At 51.7% G+C, this 16598-nt stretch overlaps 1 protein-coding gene across 1 annotated transcript in view; it reads right to left on the reverse strand.

The window, feature by feature from the left end:
- Positions 1-16598, reverse strand: part of PRR5L (proline rich 5 like) — a 97190-nt gene that overhangs the window by 14744 nt on the left and 65848 nt on the right. Inside the window, exons 5-6 of the mRNA XM_004708301.2 lie at positions 16079-16136; positions 9793-9884 (exon numbers count right to left, since the gene is read on the reverse strand). Coding sequence (XP_004708358.1) covers positions 9793-9884; positions 16079-16136 — 150 coding nt within the window. The remainder of the gene's footprint in view (positions 1-9792; positions 9885-16078; positions 16137-16598) is intronic.

The raw sequence follows: 16598 nt of genomic DNA on the forward strand, positions 1-16598 counted from the left end.
CCACCACCACCACCTCCTCCACCACCTCTATGAGAGAAGATCACCAGGTCTTTTCGCCAGCAGAGCTGAGGGTGGGATTGAACTGCTATCTTTCTGTTTGTGGCCAAGTCTTTAATCATGGCACCACCTGGCCTACTCTGAACGCAGTACGTACTCAAAAACAATCTAGAGGGTTTCAAAGAGTTCATGGAAAGAGTCCATCCTCTCTCACTTCAGTTCTTCCACTCTCTGCAGCCCTGCAGATATGTCACATGAGTTTGCAGGTCTTACCTGACACATAAACCCACAGACAGCGTTTACGTGAGGAGGATACGACTGATCCATAGGTGCCCCAGAAGAGTTCCTCCCCGCAGGGGAAACCCCCAACTCAGTGCTTCTCGAAGTCAGAGCCCCTAGACCCAAGGCGTCCGCATCACCTGGGAAATGGATAGAAATACAAATCCCCAGCCCTGCTGCACATCAGCTAACTCCGAAACTCTGGGAGGCTAGGGGGATAGACTCCAGGTCGTCTCAAGGCCACCAGGTGATCCTGATCCCACGGCCCTGTGTACCTGGTCATTCTGGCCAACCCAGATCTCAGAGTGAACTCATTCTTGGCTTTAAAGAGAATTTCTTTTGCAATTAAAAAAAAATTTCACCGGGATCTTAGTAGCACGATGGACCACTTTTCCCAGCCATCTTCCCGGGAGACCAAATGCTATCACAGAACAACACTGTGCACCCGCGGACTGGAGACCATCTGTCATCACCCAGGCAGCACTACTGGGAGAAATCCCTGTTAACAAATCATTTCTCTACTGACGGGCGCAGGAGCTTGTCACACGGCATGTGTTCAATAAACCCTGCGGTGGAGTCTGATGCCTCTGTTCCCGCCAAGGGCACTTCTGAATGTAGCGTCTCACCTGGCCGGCTACGAAAATAAGCCGTGTGCACATTGTAAAGCTTCGTGATGTAACCACTCACTCTGACATCAAGGGATGCCAGCACCATACTTGACATGCACTCGACCTGCCTCTACAGCTTTCTCCCTGTGGAACTGAACCTCCCTGTGGAACGGAACCTCCCTGTGGAACGGAACCTCCCTGTTGAACGGAACCTCCCTGTGGAACGGAACCAGTGCTGTGCTGGAGGCTCTAAATAAATGACCTTATTTAGACTTATTTAATGATAAGGCACTTTTCCTTAATTTTATTATTTCACTGGACCTATTAACGTCAGTTAGCGGCATCGCTGTTGGATGGAGGAGGACATTGAGGTGCTTGCTTGGGGCACTTTGGTGCGGTACGAGACTGGAAGCCATTAAGACAGCAAGCCAAACTTGCTGCTGTGAAATTGATTCTGTCTCTGGCAGCCCCATTCATTATAGAGTAGAACTGATCCATAGGGTTTCTTGACTCTACTCACCCCAGATGAGGATTGCCAGGCATCTTCCCTGCAGAACCACAGGCTACTAACTAGCCTTAACACTGGTGACTTCGTGCAAACCATTTGTTCCAGCCACACGGGGACCTCTGGACAGTCATTTTGTTGTTACTCATGATGAACAAAAAGTAAAACCCACTACCATCGAGCCAATGAGAGTCCATGGTGATTCCACAGAACAAAGTTGAACTACCCCTTGGGGTTTCTGAGTCTTTAAGTCTTTATCGGAGCAGGCAGACTCATCTCTCTCCTGTGAGGTGACCAATAGGTTCAAACCAGTGAACTTGCAGCAAGGTGACCAGACGTCCCGCTGTTGAACAATTTTCCCCATGTTCTGCGGTGTTTTTAAAAAGTCCCAATTTTTGGAAAGAGTGTACAACAAGCTAGGGTATACGGTTTTTGGCTGCCATTTGGCTATTTCGCCAGGATATGAGTTTGATCAATGGTGTCCCGCTTTACCAACGTTAAAATCTGGTCACCTTAAGTTTGCAGCTCAGCGTGAACTGGCCATGCTATCAGGCATCCATGAACACAAGTAAAGGAATGTAGGGAGAAAGGTTTGAGTTATATGACAGGAAGGAGGGAAGGAACACGAGAGGCCTGGAGCAGGCAAACTTGGAAGAACTGCTTAACAGAAATTTTGGTGGAAACAGAAAGTTCCAGTTCTAGAACCTCCCATGCCACCAACTGTTAGGCCACTTCACAAGAATCCTCCACCAGAGCACCACGGAGGCAGCTGAAGGCCTCTATTCCCAGCACTGCACGCTGGGTAACGGTTAGCTGGCTGGCACTTTGGTTTTGGCTTTTCAATCGGAAGGAAGAAGATACTTTAAAGAAAAGACGAGAACCGTCAGGAGAAGGGCTCGAGGTGAATGAAGCAGTGTCCTATTCTCCTTCCTCGAGTCCCCACCGCGCTGGGGAGGGACACCCCTTCTCATGTTCTGCTGCTTCCTTTACCAGGGGAGTAAATCGGTGTCTTCCCTTCTCCTTTGCCAATTCCACATGTCCCACGTGTTCAGTGTAAAGGTATCGATGACATGAATCATGTGGTGCAACTACCCGCAGCACCATCACCCCGTTTCCACATTCCCATCATCCCACACAAAAGCCCACTGCTTCCTGAAACATACCTCTCCCTTCCCCCACCGCCCTGTCCCTGGGGAAAAGCCAGTGAAATTTGGTCTCCGTACACCGACCAACTCTTGTCATTTCATGTAAGTGAGATCACACAGCGTCAGTCTTTTGGGGACCGGCGCATGTCACTACGCAGTAGGCTTCTGAAGTCCATCCGGGTTGTAAGCAAGGACCAGGATTTCCGTCCTCTGTGGAGCTGAGTGGTATTCCATCATATGCGTGTATCGTCTTTTGTCTGTCCTTCGGTCCCAATGGATCGGTTGTTTCCACTGTGAGTACATCCACGTGTGTTCACTTTGCTGCTCTCCAGACTCTCAGGTTTGTACCGAGGAGTGGAATCGCTGGCTCATCTGGTTGGTCTTATTCAGTATTTATTTCATTCTGTGTGTTGAGCAAATGACTCCAGAATGGATCATTTGAAGAGATGGACTGACTATACGGTGGTGGTGGGGGGGGTAGTTGGCATCAGGATTGGAGGAAGGCTTATTAACCTGCACAACGTATAGGCCACTTCGCTTGCTGAATGCCCTTATGGATGAAGATCAAATGCAGCCTTCAGTAAGCGTTCCCACTCAGTGCGAAGAAAACCAAGTCCTCATGATGACAGACGGCCTCACGATGAACAGGGAAATAGGTGCCGCTGTCAAGGAGTTCAGTGAGCTTGGCCCACCGTCAATGTTCGTGGAAGCAGCAGTCAAGAAATCACACGGGGCCAATGGGCCCACCAGACCTCTGGAGAGTGTTAAAATTCTGCAGATTAAGGTGCACCTGACCCCAGCCACGTCATTTTCTTTTTGTTCCCCATCCCTCTCCAACTCCCAAACCATGTTATTTTCAGTAGCTTTCCACGCAGGTGAGAGTGGGCCCATGAATAAGGGAGACCAGAGAGTCACTGATGCCTCTGATGTGCGGTGCCGGTCCAGAAGATTCCGAGGACCACGGATGCCAGAACAAACAGCTCTGTCTGGGAGGACGTGCAGCAAGGACGGCGAGGCTTCCTTCCTCCTACTTGAGCCACGTTCTTAGGAGAGACCCGTCTCTAGAAAAGGACATCAAATTTGGCCAAGCAGAGGGGCAGCGAGAGAGGAAGACCCTGAATGAGATGGACTGACGGACACAGTGGCTGCAGAACACTCGGGACCGAGCAGGGCTCTGCTCTGTTGCACACAGGGGTCCCGTGGGTTGGCGTCCACTCCTGGGCACCCAAGAGCAACAACGAGGTCCCTTTACATTTAACTTTGTGAGGAAACACCAAGCGCTTCCCACAGAATCAGTACAACTGTGCATCACTACCAGCCATTGAGAAGGGTTCCAATGTCTCCGCGTTCTTGCCAACAGCTGGTGTTTCATTTTAGTTTTAGTTTATCCTGGTGGAGGAAGCAATACGTGGTTTGGGTTTGCAGCTCTAATGGCTACTGATGTTGGTAAATTCCAACATGTGCTTGTTGGCCATTTGAACACGTAAGCATGTGAAGGTTTTTATATTCATATCTGAATTATACCAGAAAGCGTTTACATACACAAAATCACACCTATAACCCTTGAAACAAACACAGGGATTGTGCTCCTGTTCCCCTTCTGCAACTTGCTTTTGTTTAATAGTTTGGACATCTTTGCATGCCGGCACATGCCCATCAGCCTCGCCGTACTTTCAGGCTACACTATGATCCTATTTTACTCAGTTAACTATCTCCCAACTAACGTGCCTCCGCTTTCTCCCCATACCATGCTGTAATCAATATTTCCATCCATGCTCCTTTGGTCCAGTATAATTTGAAGATGTTACACATCTAGTTATGTGTATAGATCATACTCCCCGCGGAGCAAAACTGTTGCGTCAAAATATGCTTCCGGCAAGTCTCATCGATACTGCCAAGAATACTCCCCAAAGGCTGCATCAACTTATACCTTCCAGCAGCAGCCAGGTGCACGTTTCTCCACATCCATCAGGAACTTGGTTTTTGAGAGCAAGTTTGTTAATTCGACACAAGCCAGAATCTGCCGAGGCAATGCAGGGGTGCCCCAAGGCTTCCCTTGTATCGTGTGACACATGGCGAACACTCCAAAGCCACCAGCCCCAATCCATCCGCAGAGTCTGTAACATGTGGCAAACTGGCACTGGCTTGACAGTGGCCAACCAGTGGTGAAGGGAGGGCTTGAACCCAGGTCCACGTAGTTCAGGGGCTCATGCTCTGAACCCCTCTGCTATTTCCTTCTTTTTAAAATAATATAATTTGTGTTCTCCATGAAAACATAGACAGCCAACTAGGTTCCCATCCCACGACTTCTGTGCAAGGGGCCCAGGGGCCCCGGTTCCTCTGTTTCAGGGATCAACATTCCCATTACTGACTACGTTTTGGCAGCTCCACTCCCAGGAAGCTCGCTTCCATGCCCCCTTGCCATCTCATCTTTGTGGTGTAGTAACTGCCTGGCATAGACGGCCAGTATGTCCTCCTTAGATGACAGTCCCATGGCCACCTTCTCCCCTAGGCGGTCCTGCTGCCTCCCATCCTGGGAGAGAGCAGCAATCCACTGGATATAGACAAGGCTTGGGTGCTGACCGTCCTGTCCTCTGGGACTGTGAGCTCAACTTTAAACATGACACACTCATGAGAAACGCCTCGGTTTCCCAGTGACCACAGGGGCCTGGTGAACCAGTGCCCGGCTCCTCTTGGGTTTAAATGCGGGCCCAGGACAGTAACGTGGTGCAAGCACTTGAGTAAGAAGCGGCCCCAATACCTTGCCTCCTGAATCCCACCTTAATACCTCCTTAATCCCACCACCGCACGTGGCTTTATCTTGAGAAGCCCTCATTGGTCCCCTGAGTGATAAAGGTCTGCTCTCCCCTGCTGGCAGGGAGTCATCTCACGGGAGGGCACCGGGGCCAGTCGGGGCACACCAGTCTGCTGTCCACATCCAGTCCTTTCTAAGAGGATGATCTGGGGCCACGAGCCAGGGCACTGACTAGTCCAACCCCAGTGGATCAGAAGAGGAATTCACCCTAACTCAGAATGGGCTATGCTGTTGGTTTAGGATGTCCAAAAACCCAAAGCATGGTAAAACCCAGCCGAAGCGGAACGATTCAGTCACATAAAAACCTGAGCGTGTGCGCCTGGCTCAGAACCCGAAGGGAAGGAGGCAGCCGGTCCCCTGCAAGCCCACGGTGGCCCTGGCCGCCCACGAGCGATGGATCATCACTGCTTGCTCTCCGCTGTCTCGTTCCAGAGCCAAAGGTTCCCCGAGCCAGGCCAACCTCAGCCAACTCCACTCTGAAGCAGGGATGCTGTCACTTTCAGCTGCCGAAAAGTCGCTGCCAGCTCCCGGCGACGCCATGTGACCCGTTCTGCGTCATCTCCATCAGGGTTGGTAAGCTGGAGTCGACTGTGGGGCTGCCACGCAGTTGGCCTGTAACCCAGTCGAGGGGGCTCGGCGTCCAGCACTGTCTCGGGCGATGGGGTAACCCATCGCTTTCCACTGGCTGGCTTTTGGAAGTCGGTCTCAGGCCTCCTCAGTCTGTTGTAGTTTGGAAACAGCTGAAATCTGTCCCCCGTGGGTGAGCCTGCTGGTGTTTGAAGCCCTGACGGCACAGCCTCCAGACTCATAGCAACATGAAAACATAGCTGTGTGACAACATGACAGATGGGCTGTGGCACACGGCAACATACTCAAAAGCCCTTGAGATTGTCCAGGAAACGGAGACGCTAGCCAGGCGGATGATGTAACAAACTGGGGCCCAGATGCACAATCCAAGCAGGGGAAGGGGGAAACCTGGGTGTAGAGCAGGGGTTCTCCACCTTCCTAATGCCTCAGCCCTTTCATATAGGTCCTCACGTTGTGGTGACCCCCAGCCATAAAATTATTGTCGTTGCTACTTCATCACTGTCATTTTGCTACTGTTATGCATTGGGCGACTCCTGTGAAAGGGTCGTTCGACCCCCACAGGGGTTGCAGCCCACAGGTTGAGAACTGCTGGTGTTGAGGGGTTTACATCAACTGCTGCTAGATCATGAACAACTTTCAAAAGAAACAGGACAGTAGCCATCTTTACATCTGCTCTGGGTTTCTCTGGGCTCTCCTCTGACTATGCAGGGGACATGGTCACTGAGAACCCAGTCTCTCCATTCTACACCTATTCTGGGTGCCTGAAACTGGGAAGTCCCTGCCCCAGTACCCCAGAGAGAAGATCCAGGTCTGCCCACACCAAGATAAAATATAGGTCACCCAGCTACATTTGAATACTTTTAACATCTATGTCCCACCATTACATTATTTGCTGTTTTTTTGAAATTCCAATTTAAGCAGATACCTTGTATTTTTTATTTGCCAACTCTGGCAACCCTTCTCCCCGGGGGTCTCAGAGAAGACCCACAGCTGACTCGGGGGCAACTGTCACAGAGGAGGAGGAGGCTTGGGGACTGGGGTTTAGACTGGCCATCTAAGCACTGCAAAGTCTCTCCTAGGGGCATCGGAAGCCCTGACCTGAGCATGGGATGACTAAGAAGGGTGGCTGCAGGGCAGAGGCTATCTCTGCCTGTGCTGTCACCCCAGAATTGTGAGGGGCAAGCCTGAAATACGGAGACAGGTCTTTCAGCATTACCTCCTGCTCAATATCTGACGTGTAGTTAAAAGAATTGTGAATGCTTCAATTTCAGCAAGGCAAGTTGGGTCAGCTGCACAGGTCATTACTGCCATCTCTAATTGCCGTGGATGATAGGTTTGGGGTCAACTGGACTGGGCCAGGATTCTCAGTCACTTGGCAATTGAGGCCTCCTCCCCCATCACGTGGCCTAACAATGCAATAAGCTCCATGATAGGATCTGCCGTGAGCAGCCAAGCAGTCGTAAGAAAACGAGGGCGAAATGTAACTGAAGGGACATTTCCTCGCAGTAGTGGCCCTATGCCTATGTAAGCAGACGCTGTGGAAAGGTTATCCCTATGTCAGTAGATGCTGTGGAAAGGTAATCCCTATATCAGTAGATGCTGTGGAAAGGTAATCTCTATATCAGTAGACGCTGTGGAAAGGTTATCCCGATGTCAGTAGACGCTGTGGAAAGGTTCCTCGCGTCCTGCTGGACTGGATCCTGCATCTGGCACATCATCCACCACTTCTTGAGAGTTGAGCTGACACGCTCCCCCCGCCCCCTCCCCCACAACACACCCATGTTGCCTGCTGACCCTGGGGGTCATCGAGGTTGCCTTCTAGCCGGCTGACTTTGTTTCCCTGCATCTCGGCACCTGCCTAGCTGTGGCCCTCTTGGTTCATCAGCCCCAGTGGCTACAGGATTGCCTCGAGCTTAACATCTGGCGTGCAGATTTGAACTGCACTAGACTCATCCGCTTCACGAGTGAGCCGCTTGTTGATGTAAATGTGTGTGTTTGTGTGTGTGGCCACTGGTTTTTGTAACCCACTGTGTTACTGCTGTTTTCTAAGACGGCACTTGAACAGAGTCCTGCTGGATATGAAGGCTTAGCCCTAGTAGAACAGAAAGTGAGCACACTGCAGAGCCAGTGTGTGAGAGATGTCCGTGAAAGACCTCATCAGGAGGTCCCCATTGCTGTTGGGTTGACTCAACTCATGGAGACCCCAAACATGTCTGAGGAGTTAAAGGTGCCCCATACCTTTCCAATGGCTAACCTTTCAGAAGTGGGTGGCCAGGTTTTTCTTCAGAGCACCTCTCGGTGAACCCAAACCTTCCCCCCTTCAATTAAACAGCTGAGTGTATTAACCCCATGCCCCACCCAGGGACTCCTCAACCTGCCTGTGAGGTTCAGCTGCCCTCCAGTCTTCTCCGACCCATGGCTCTCTCATCCGTAACAATGAAATGCTGCCTCGTCCTGGGCATCTCCCTCTTCATTGGGATGCTTGAGCACGTTGTTGCTGCCGGCATGGCCCTCCCCTCTCCTTGCAACCTTCCCATTTCCACTGACCCTTTACCAAACCTGAGTGGTCCCTTAGTGGGTAGTTTCTCAGATCTGGCAATGATCAGCCCTAATATTTGCCTCTGCAGAAGAGGGTGGAAGAAAGTAAAAGAAGGGGCAAAAACTGCTGAGTAGAATGAGCTGAGGTCACAGAATAAGAATCCTGATCCCTAAAGAGAGCTCACTAGTTGAGAGAGTTAAGGTTTATTGTGCCAACTTGGCCAATAAATACTTGTGGGATTAATTGAAGGGCAGAGAGATAAATGGCTTGGTGAGCCTCGCCTTTCAGCTTTCTGATGGTCGGACCAGGGTGCAGCTGCCTTAGCCAGTTCCCTGCTTCAGCTGGCAAGGCTCACTTTCTTTAAGACATCCCTGAGGAAAAGCCGCATGGACCTATCCTGATGCAGCCCTGGGCGCTGGAGCAGCTGTGTGGAGACCCCTGCCAGCCCTGAGATGCTTACACATTCACTGATTCAGCTTTCCTCCTTCCTTTGGCATGATTGCATGTGTTTTGTGGGATGGAGGAGGACTTTGTAGATCGATGTCGGACATATGGGCTAATGCACTTGGACAGCACTGGGTTGGGATGCTTTTTTAATGTACACTTATCCTTTACATAAAACTCTCTCTTATACATATGAGTTTCTGTGGGTTTGTGTCCCTCGTTTACCCAGACGAACACACTGGTCTGTTACTCTGAACTCCTTGTTTTTCAGGCAATGAAAGGAAAGCCACACCCAGAGAAGTGGAACCTTCTGCCCAGATGCACACACTGAACTCGGTCTAACTATCTTTTCACTACATCATGTGGCTTCACCGCCTCAAGGGTCCGTCAAGGAAGACAGGGGACAATACTCCTTTCCCACGATTTGGGAGGAAAGGGAGACTTAATTAAAAAAAAAGAAAGAAAGAAAAGAAAACACTCTCCCTCTCCCAATCTCTCTATTTCTCTAAAGCAAGGAAAACAAAAGAATGTAAAGACATACTCAAAACCACTGCCGTCATGTCAGTTCTGACGCATAGGCAGCCTCTGTAGGATTTCTCAGACTGCAAATCTTTACAGGAGCAGGCTGCCTCATCTTTCTCTTAAAGAGTGCCTGATGGGTTTGAACCGCTGACTCTGAGAGGGCCTTAAGATGGCCACAGGGCAAATGGCTGGTGATACAGGTCTTGTTCTTTGCCTGAACTTAGGTGCTAACCACAGGAGCACAGCACCCACACAAAACCATGGCCCATACCCCGGGCTTTCCCTTGCTCTTCCAAGAAATCCGACAGATGGCTGAGGCCGCAGGAGCCCATTCCCCTGGTGAGACTGACCTGAACTGGGTAAAATATCGCCTGCAAGGTGGGGAGGGTCTCGGTGAAGAAGTGGTCCCAGACTTCAGCCAGAACCTCAACGCGATTTTCACCTAGGTAAGGGAGAGAAGACAAAAAGAACTTGTCATGACTTGCCAGAGAGGCTGGGAGACAGTTCCATCTAAAAGATAAAGCTGCACAATGTCAAAGTTGCCAAGAGTGACAGCCTTGGGGGGTGGGGGTGGGGTGCAATGAGGTCTTCTTTCCAGGCTCCAACCATGAACTCAAAGTCTCGCAATGCTTCCCCGGCAGGGAGATCTAAACTTACACTTAACCTATTTCTATATCCAAGGCAGCTTCAAAAAGTGTGTGGAAAAACGCCATTATCTTTTGATTCCAGTTTTGCCCATGGATTTTTGAAGTCCTCTAGTATCTGGGTGCTATGGTGGTGGGGTGGTGGGCCATCCATTGGGTGGCTAACTACAAGGTTGGTGGTTCAAATCCACCAGCCACTCTGAGGGAGAAAGATGAGGCTCTCTGCTCCCATAAAAATCCACAGCCTCAGAAACCCACAAGGCAGTTCTACTCTGCTGTACAGGGTCCCTGTGCGCAGCAATCGACTGGAGGGCAGTTATGGTGGATTTCGTTATCTGCGGCTATAAACCAGGTAAGTCAGTTCATTCCCACTCCTGGTGGCCCATGTGCTCCCGAGTTCTCCCATGGCAGTTCTATCAGAGGTCCGTCACCAGGCCTTGCTCCCGAGGCCCCTTTGGGTGAGCACGTCTGGGAAGATCCAGGGATTCGCTATGTCCGTTGCCTATCGGATCTCTTTCTTTGGAGAAGCCTGAAGGACGCCTGCAGTGCATGTGGGTGTGGAGACACACAGGAAGACCTGGAGACGTACAGGAAATGCCCAATCATTGCGATCATCATGTGAGCAATTACTCTGCTCTCAGGTACTTTGTTATCTCTGAGTCCGATCATGACACAGCCTCCATTGGCCCCATGTGGCAGGCGGAGAGAGGCCAGCAACTTGCCCAGATCTCACTGCTGAAGGCCGTCGGAGGCGGGTCCCAAAACCACTCCAGGGAGCTGCTGTGCACGGCCCGACACCAAGTTGGTTTTTAAATCAGAAGATGCTGACTGTAGTCTGCTTTTGTCTTCCAATCAGGAAGACCCTGGCCCTTCTCGTTTTGTTGTTCAAATCAATAAATCACTGGAATTGTAGCTGTTGGTCGAGGACAGTGGAAGCAGGCCTGGCAGCTGCCACCTGCTTTGCAGTTGCTGGGGGCAGAAGGGAACAGCATTCTCTGAAGAGGTCACCTGCAAAGACCAGGGCTTGACGCCGGATGATGGGCGCACTTCCCCTCGGATGAGGGAGCCTGACCTCTGACCCCGCGCCACCTCAGCCACCGACCCCAAGGCAGGCTGTGAGGGACCTGCAGGTGGGCTGGGGGTGGGGGGGCAGGCAGGGGCCTCGCTGCCTATTGACCTAGATCGCAAAGCTGATTGGGCGCTGCCTTTGCTCATCTCTGGCCAAGAAACTGGGTCAGCCGAGATTGGACACTGGCCAAACTGCCAGTTCGGCTAAACAAATCTTGATGCATTTAGCATCTTCCGTCTATCAATTTAACGGATGATAAAAGCGGTGGCTGGGAAGAGGGACAAGAACAAGGGCATGACTAGTAGCCAGAGGGCCAACGTCACACAGCTGTGGGGAGGTCAGAGTGAAATGTACTGGGGAGAAAGGCGCACGTGTCATCGCCTTCACGGCCCCTAATCCGACCCTGGCCCACAGCCCCCGAGTCCATTCCCACTCCTATCTATCCCGGGCGTCTGTGGCCTTGTCAGTGCTCAGGAGCAGACAGCCTCACCTTTCCCCCAAGGAGCAGCTGGTGGTGTTGAACCTTGTGATTAGCGGCCCAGCGCTTACCCGACGGTATCTCTTGACTTTTCTTAGCAAAGTGCTAATCACACTTGGTTGCAATTACTTGCCTTCCTTGCTGGCTCCACTAGCGTGGCTCAGAGTATCTGGGCTGTCCGTCCCAGTCGCTGTTACAGTTGTATTGCTTGGCATAGTGCCTTCACAGCAGTAAAACTGTTTTAAAGATCTTGGATGGATGGTTGGATGGTTGGATGGATGGATGGACGGACAGCAAGTACCAGGTGCAGAGGTGTTTGCAGACTGGGAGGCCTGGTGAGTGGAAGGTGGACGCCACAGAAAAGGACCTAACAGCTGGTCAGAACATTTTCCTCTGCTCTCTGGGTCAAAGAGTCCTCCACCATGGGGCTGCCACAGCCAGGGGAAGTCTGGCTCCTCCTTCCCAGCCTTCATTCGGACGACACCCCTATGGGCTGTATTTCTGTCTCCCCCACTCCCGTGCGCTTGCACACGGCTGGCCCTCTATCCAACCTGCTTGCTCTTCCCCACCCTTTGCTGCCCTGGGTCTCCCCTCTCCAGCTGGACCCTCAGTCCCACCAACAAGCTTCCTGATTCTGGCTTCCGGGTGTGGTGCCCGGCCCTGAAGTGGTCTACACAGGATGGGGACTAGATGGCCAGCTCTCTCCAGCTCCCAGGGTATGAGCTCCCTCCGAGAGGGCCGGTGATCCTCCGCTGTACTCCGTTGCCGCTACGTCTCCAAACCCAACGTCCGAAATCTACTGCCCGAGTGAACACTCTGACGCACAGTCAAACTCCCAGGGTGCGCGGTGGCATGAAACCCACCGCATTACCCACTCCACCATTGGGGAGCCCTCGCTGTGTCCCCGGGACTCAGCGCCTGGCACAGAGCAGCTGGTCCATAGACCTTTGTTGGAGAGAATGAATCGATCTCTAGGCTCTTTCCCAATGGACACTGTGTTCATCTCGTGCAGGGAAGGAGTCCAAAGGACCATCTGAAACACTGGATCACCCTGAGCCTAAAACCGCACTGCACCCCAATACCTCTATATCCTTAAGAGGAAGAAAAGGCACCATCTTCAGCTGCTTTTGTTGTTTACCCTAAGCCTTTCGTTGGAGGAAGGAAGCGAGTTCTTCCTAAAGGGGGAGAATCTTGCAGGTCACTGGCAATGGTTCACCAGCAGGGAGGAGAGCTCACCGCGCTGCCGCCACGGGAGGTCACCTTCCTCCGGCAGCAGGCAGGCGCCTCCCAGGAACCTGGTCTAATTGCTGGCTGCAGACTTCAGAGGTTTTGGAAAGTGTTCAGAGAAGAACTTCAGAGAGACCGGGGCTAGCCAAACAGGCAGCTCTGGGGGAGACAGGAGGTAAAGGAAGGAGGTGACTTCACCCCCAGAAACAGCTCACACGCGAGAGACTGTGTCCCTGTAAAGAGGAAGACTTGTGAGGAAGGTTCTAGGCGACTGTCCTATAAAAACTGCCCTCTGATGTACCACAGGCATCGTGGTCACCAGAGGTCTAAGAACCTTCCTAAAAGGACAGGTCATTAAAGTCCTAAGTCAAAGATGACTGAGCGTAGCGTAGACTCTCCTGCTCCGAAGACAGAAGCAAATGGACCCAAAGCCAGCACTCCCTTCTGCCGAAATCAAGGCTAGGCACACTGCCCCTGTAGAGTGACGGGTTCAAAACCCACCGCAGCAGGGCGACAGTATCCCACGGGAATCAACTCGAGGGCAGTTTTTTAAATTCTCTTCAGGGACTTACATAAATAAGATCAAGGGATGCTTGCCCAGTGACAGGATCCTATCTGTTACCTTCAAACTTTATCTTCGAGCAAATGAATCCTTTTTTCCCCCCAACAGAATTCTTCCTTGCATTCTCACAGCATGCTGGATTCAAAGCAACATCGTGGACAGAAGGAAGAAATACTGCCCGCTCTCCTGCACCCTCCACACCATCGTTGTGAAGTCTGGCCGCATGGCTGCAGCACTGGACCCCCATCCTTCTCAGTGCGGGTGGTCTCCTTAGGACCTTTCGCCCAGAGGGGCTCCTCTCCAGGCCCTCTATCAGACAGTGTTCTCTTACGGGAGGGTACAGAGGGATCCAGAGAGAAGACCTGGGCCTGGTCCCAGCCTGTCACTCTCTGAGGCCAGAGCCCGCAAGCCTGGTGATCTTTGTGCACCGTGAGGCTCTGTTTGGGGGTTTTCCCTCTGAGTGTTTCCTGGTGGCTGTCACTAAGTGAGAGATGCCCCGCTTCCCCTTTGAGGGGCACTTGCATTTCCAGTTTCACTCAGCAGCACCCTCTTCACAAAGCCGCTTTTCCACATTCCCAGGGGCGGTGACTAACTCCCCTCCGGCTTTCATTGTTTCAGTGTGAATGGTGTGGCCGGGGACACCCTAGGCAACAGCCATGCCCACACCTGTGCACTGGCACGATTGCAAAATGCACAAGGGCCATTGTACTACAGCCCTGCTCAAGACAGGGCATTTAGCAAGAAGACCCTGCATTAAGTATATAATCCTGGTGAGGCTGTGGGTGAGGCATTGGGCTGCTAGCCACAGGGTCAGCAGTTTGAACCCACTAGCCACTCTGAGAGGGAAAGCTGAGGCTGTCTGCTCACAAAGCATTTACAGTCTTGGAAGCCCTATAAAGCCGTCACATCAGGCTGGTGAAATCATCAATACAGTAAACATCACACACCTCACCACAGAAATGCAGTTCCAGTCATCACATTAGAGCGAGGTAATTAAAGGTTTGGCCAGCATGGTCTGTGAATGAGGGTGTAACTGCCCAAATGGCCCTTGGCAGAAAGAAAACTCCCACCCCTGCTACAAAGAGTCTGAATGTGTCCGAATCTACTTGGTGTCCTCGGCTTTGTTTTGTTTTGTTTTTGCTTGATTGTGTGTTGCCAAGTGGATGTTGATAGGGTGGCAATGGTCACAGGATAGGCATATTCAAGGGAAATAAGGCGACAGGTTTGGGCAACTTTCAGAGTTTCAGAGGCTCATTTTCTAACAATTGCAGCTCTGGGGATGGAGTGGGTTACACATTGGGCTGCTAACCAGAAGGTCAGCAGTTCAAACCCACTGGCCGCACTGCAGGAGAAAGATGAGGCTTTGGCTCCAGCAGAGTCACAGTCTTGGAAACCCACAAGCATGGTTCCACTCTGCCCTATCAGGTTGGAAGCGACTTGATGGCAGTCAATGGGGTTTGGGTTTGGCTCTTCCAGTAGTTTGCTGAGCACCTGCTGTGTGCCAGGCACTGGACTCCCACACTGTCAGAGCCTCAGGTTTCTTTCTAATTTGTCTTTCTAGAACCCAAGCCACTAGACAACAGTCCTCTTTCTCAGGGAGTGGGGCTGATATGGAACCTAATACGTTTGGGTCTAGATGTAAGCTTGACCTGCAGAGAGAGGTCAGTAGGCCAGAGTACAAGAAGCAAATAATAATAATAAGAAGAACCAGTTTGCATACTTACTACAGGTCAGATATCATTCTACCTGCTCAGGTCCCACACAAACCTACAACTCTGAGTTCCCCGTTCCCTTCTTACTAACTGATAAAAACCAAGGTTAAAAAAAATAGTACCTTGCTAGTAGTCATCAAACAAGCAGGCGGCAATCAAAGATCTGGAGCCAGACAGGTGGGAGCTGACAGAGGGCCCTGGCACAGAAACAGGGTTGCTGGGTCTTGGCCTTCGATGCCACCTCGGCCTCTGGGCACTGCTCTTCCAGACTAGCAATGGGCTAGGATGTCTGGTAAGACCAGGCCAGGCCATTTCCACTCACCTATCACACCACACCCCAATGTGTGGGTCCCTCGTAGCCTCATGTGCCCCGAATGAATGCCTCTGTTATCAAGGTCCTCAGGAAAGGGCAAAGTGTCCTGGTGGGGCAGTGGGGCAGCTGCTAACCAAATGGTTGGTGGTTCCAGGCCACCAGCTGCTCAATGGGAGAAAGCTGTGGCAGCCTGTTCCTGTAAAGATTGCATTATTAGGGACCTTGCGGGCACTTCTACTCTGTCCTGTAGGGTCACTCTCAGTCAGAATCAACCCCACGGCACCAAAAGCACAAGCAATGGTCTCTAGGGCCAGACAGACAAGGTCAGGATGCAAAGTGAAGTTTCATCCCTTCCAAGGAGGCCGCCCGCCAGTGGGCATCCCATAAAGACCTCCCACTTAAGACGGCCTCCAAAGAAACCACTCCAACGCTACTTCATGCTTCTAAACCCAGTTCTGCCGTGGCTGCCTGGAGTGGCTGCATCTACCCCAAGTGCTGTCCCCTAGCGAGAGAGAGAAGAGGTCTACAGGATGAGTCACTGGCCCGGCGCCTGCTCTTGGGACAGGAGCACTTCAGCGGTCCAAACCTCAAAGGGTGAGTCACCATGCTGCGAGCGTGGCGGCGTACTTGCCTTCACACAGCTTGATCTTCTCCTCCACAAAGAAGAATCCTTTTGCAAGAAGCTGATTCTGCCAAAAGAGAACAGAGAACACAAGGGTTGAGCCAGGTCAGAGCACGAGGGACTCAACCACCTTCTACTTCCAACGGGCACGGGAGCAGGATTCTAGGCATTTGTGTGGCAGGCACCACCTGAAGGAGCCTTTTGTCCCCTCAGGACCCTGGTGGTGGAATGGTTCCTCAGGGGGCTGCTAACAATGAGGTCAGCAGTTGAAAACCCCCAGCTGCTCTGAGGGAGTAAGACGAGGCTTTCTGCTCCCATAAAGAATGACGTCTCAGAAACCCACAGAGGCAGTTCTACTCAGTCCTATAGGGTCACTATGAGTTGGAATTGACTCGATGGGAGTCAGTTCTTTTGGTTTCGGACTCTGCCCTCCCAGAAAGCCAGATGCCAGGAGAAGACAGACACATTCCAGAGAGAAAGAGGGAGACGAGTGTCATGGGCACCCCACCCAACCTCAGTCCAAACACAC

Source organism: Echinops telfairi, unplaced genomic scaffold, assembly GCF_000313985.2.
Source record: "Echinops telfairi isolate 266 unplaced genomic scaffold, ASM31398v2 ScPeMD7_60;HRSCAF=208, whole genome shotgun sequence".
NCBI lineage: Eukaryota > Metazoa > Chordata > Mammalia > Afrosoricida > Tenrecidae > Echinops > Echinops telfairi.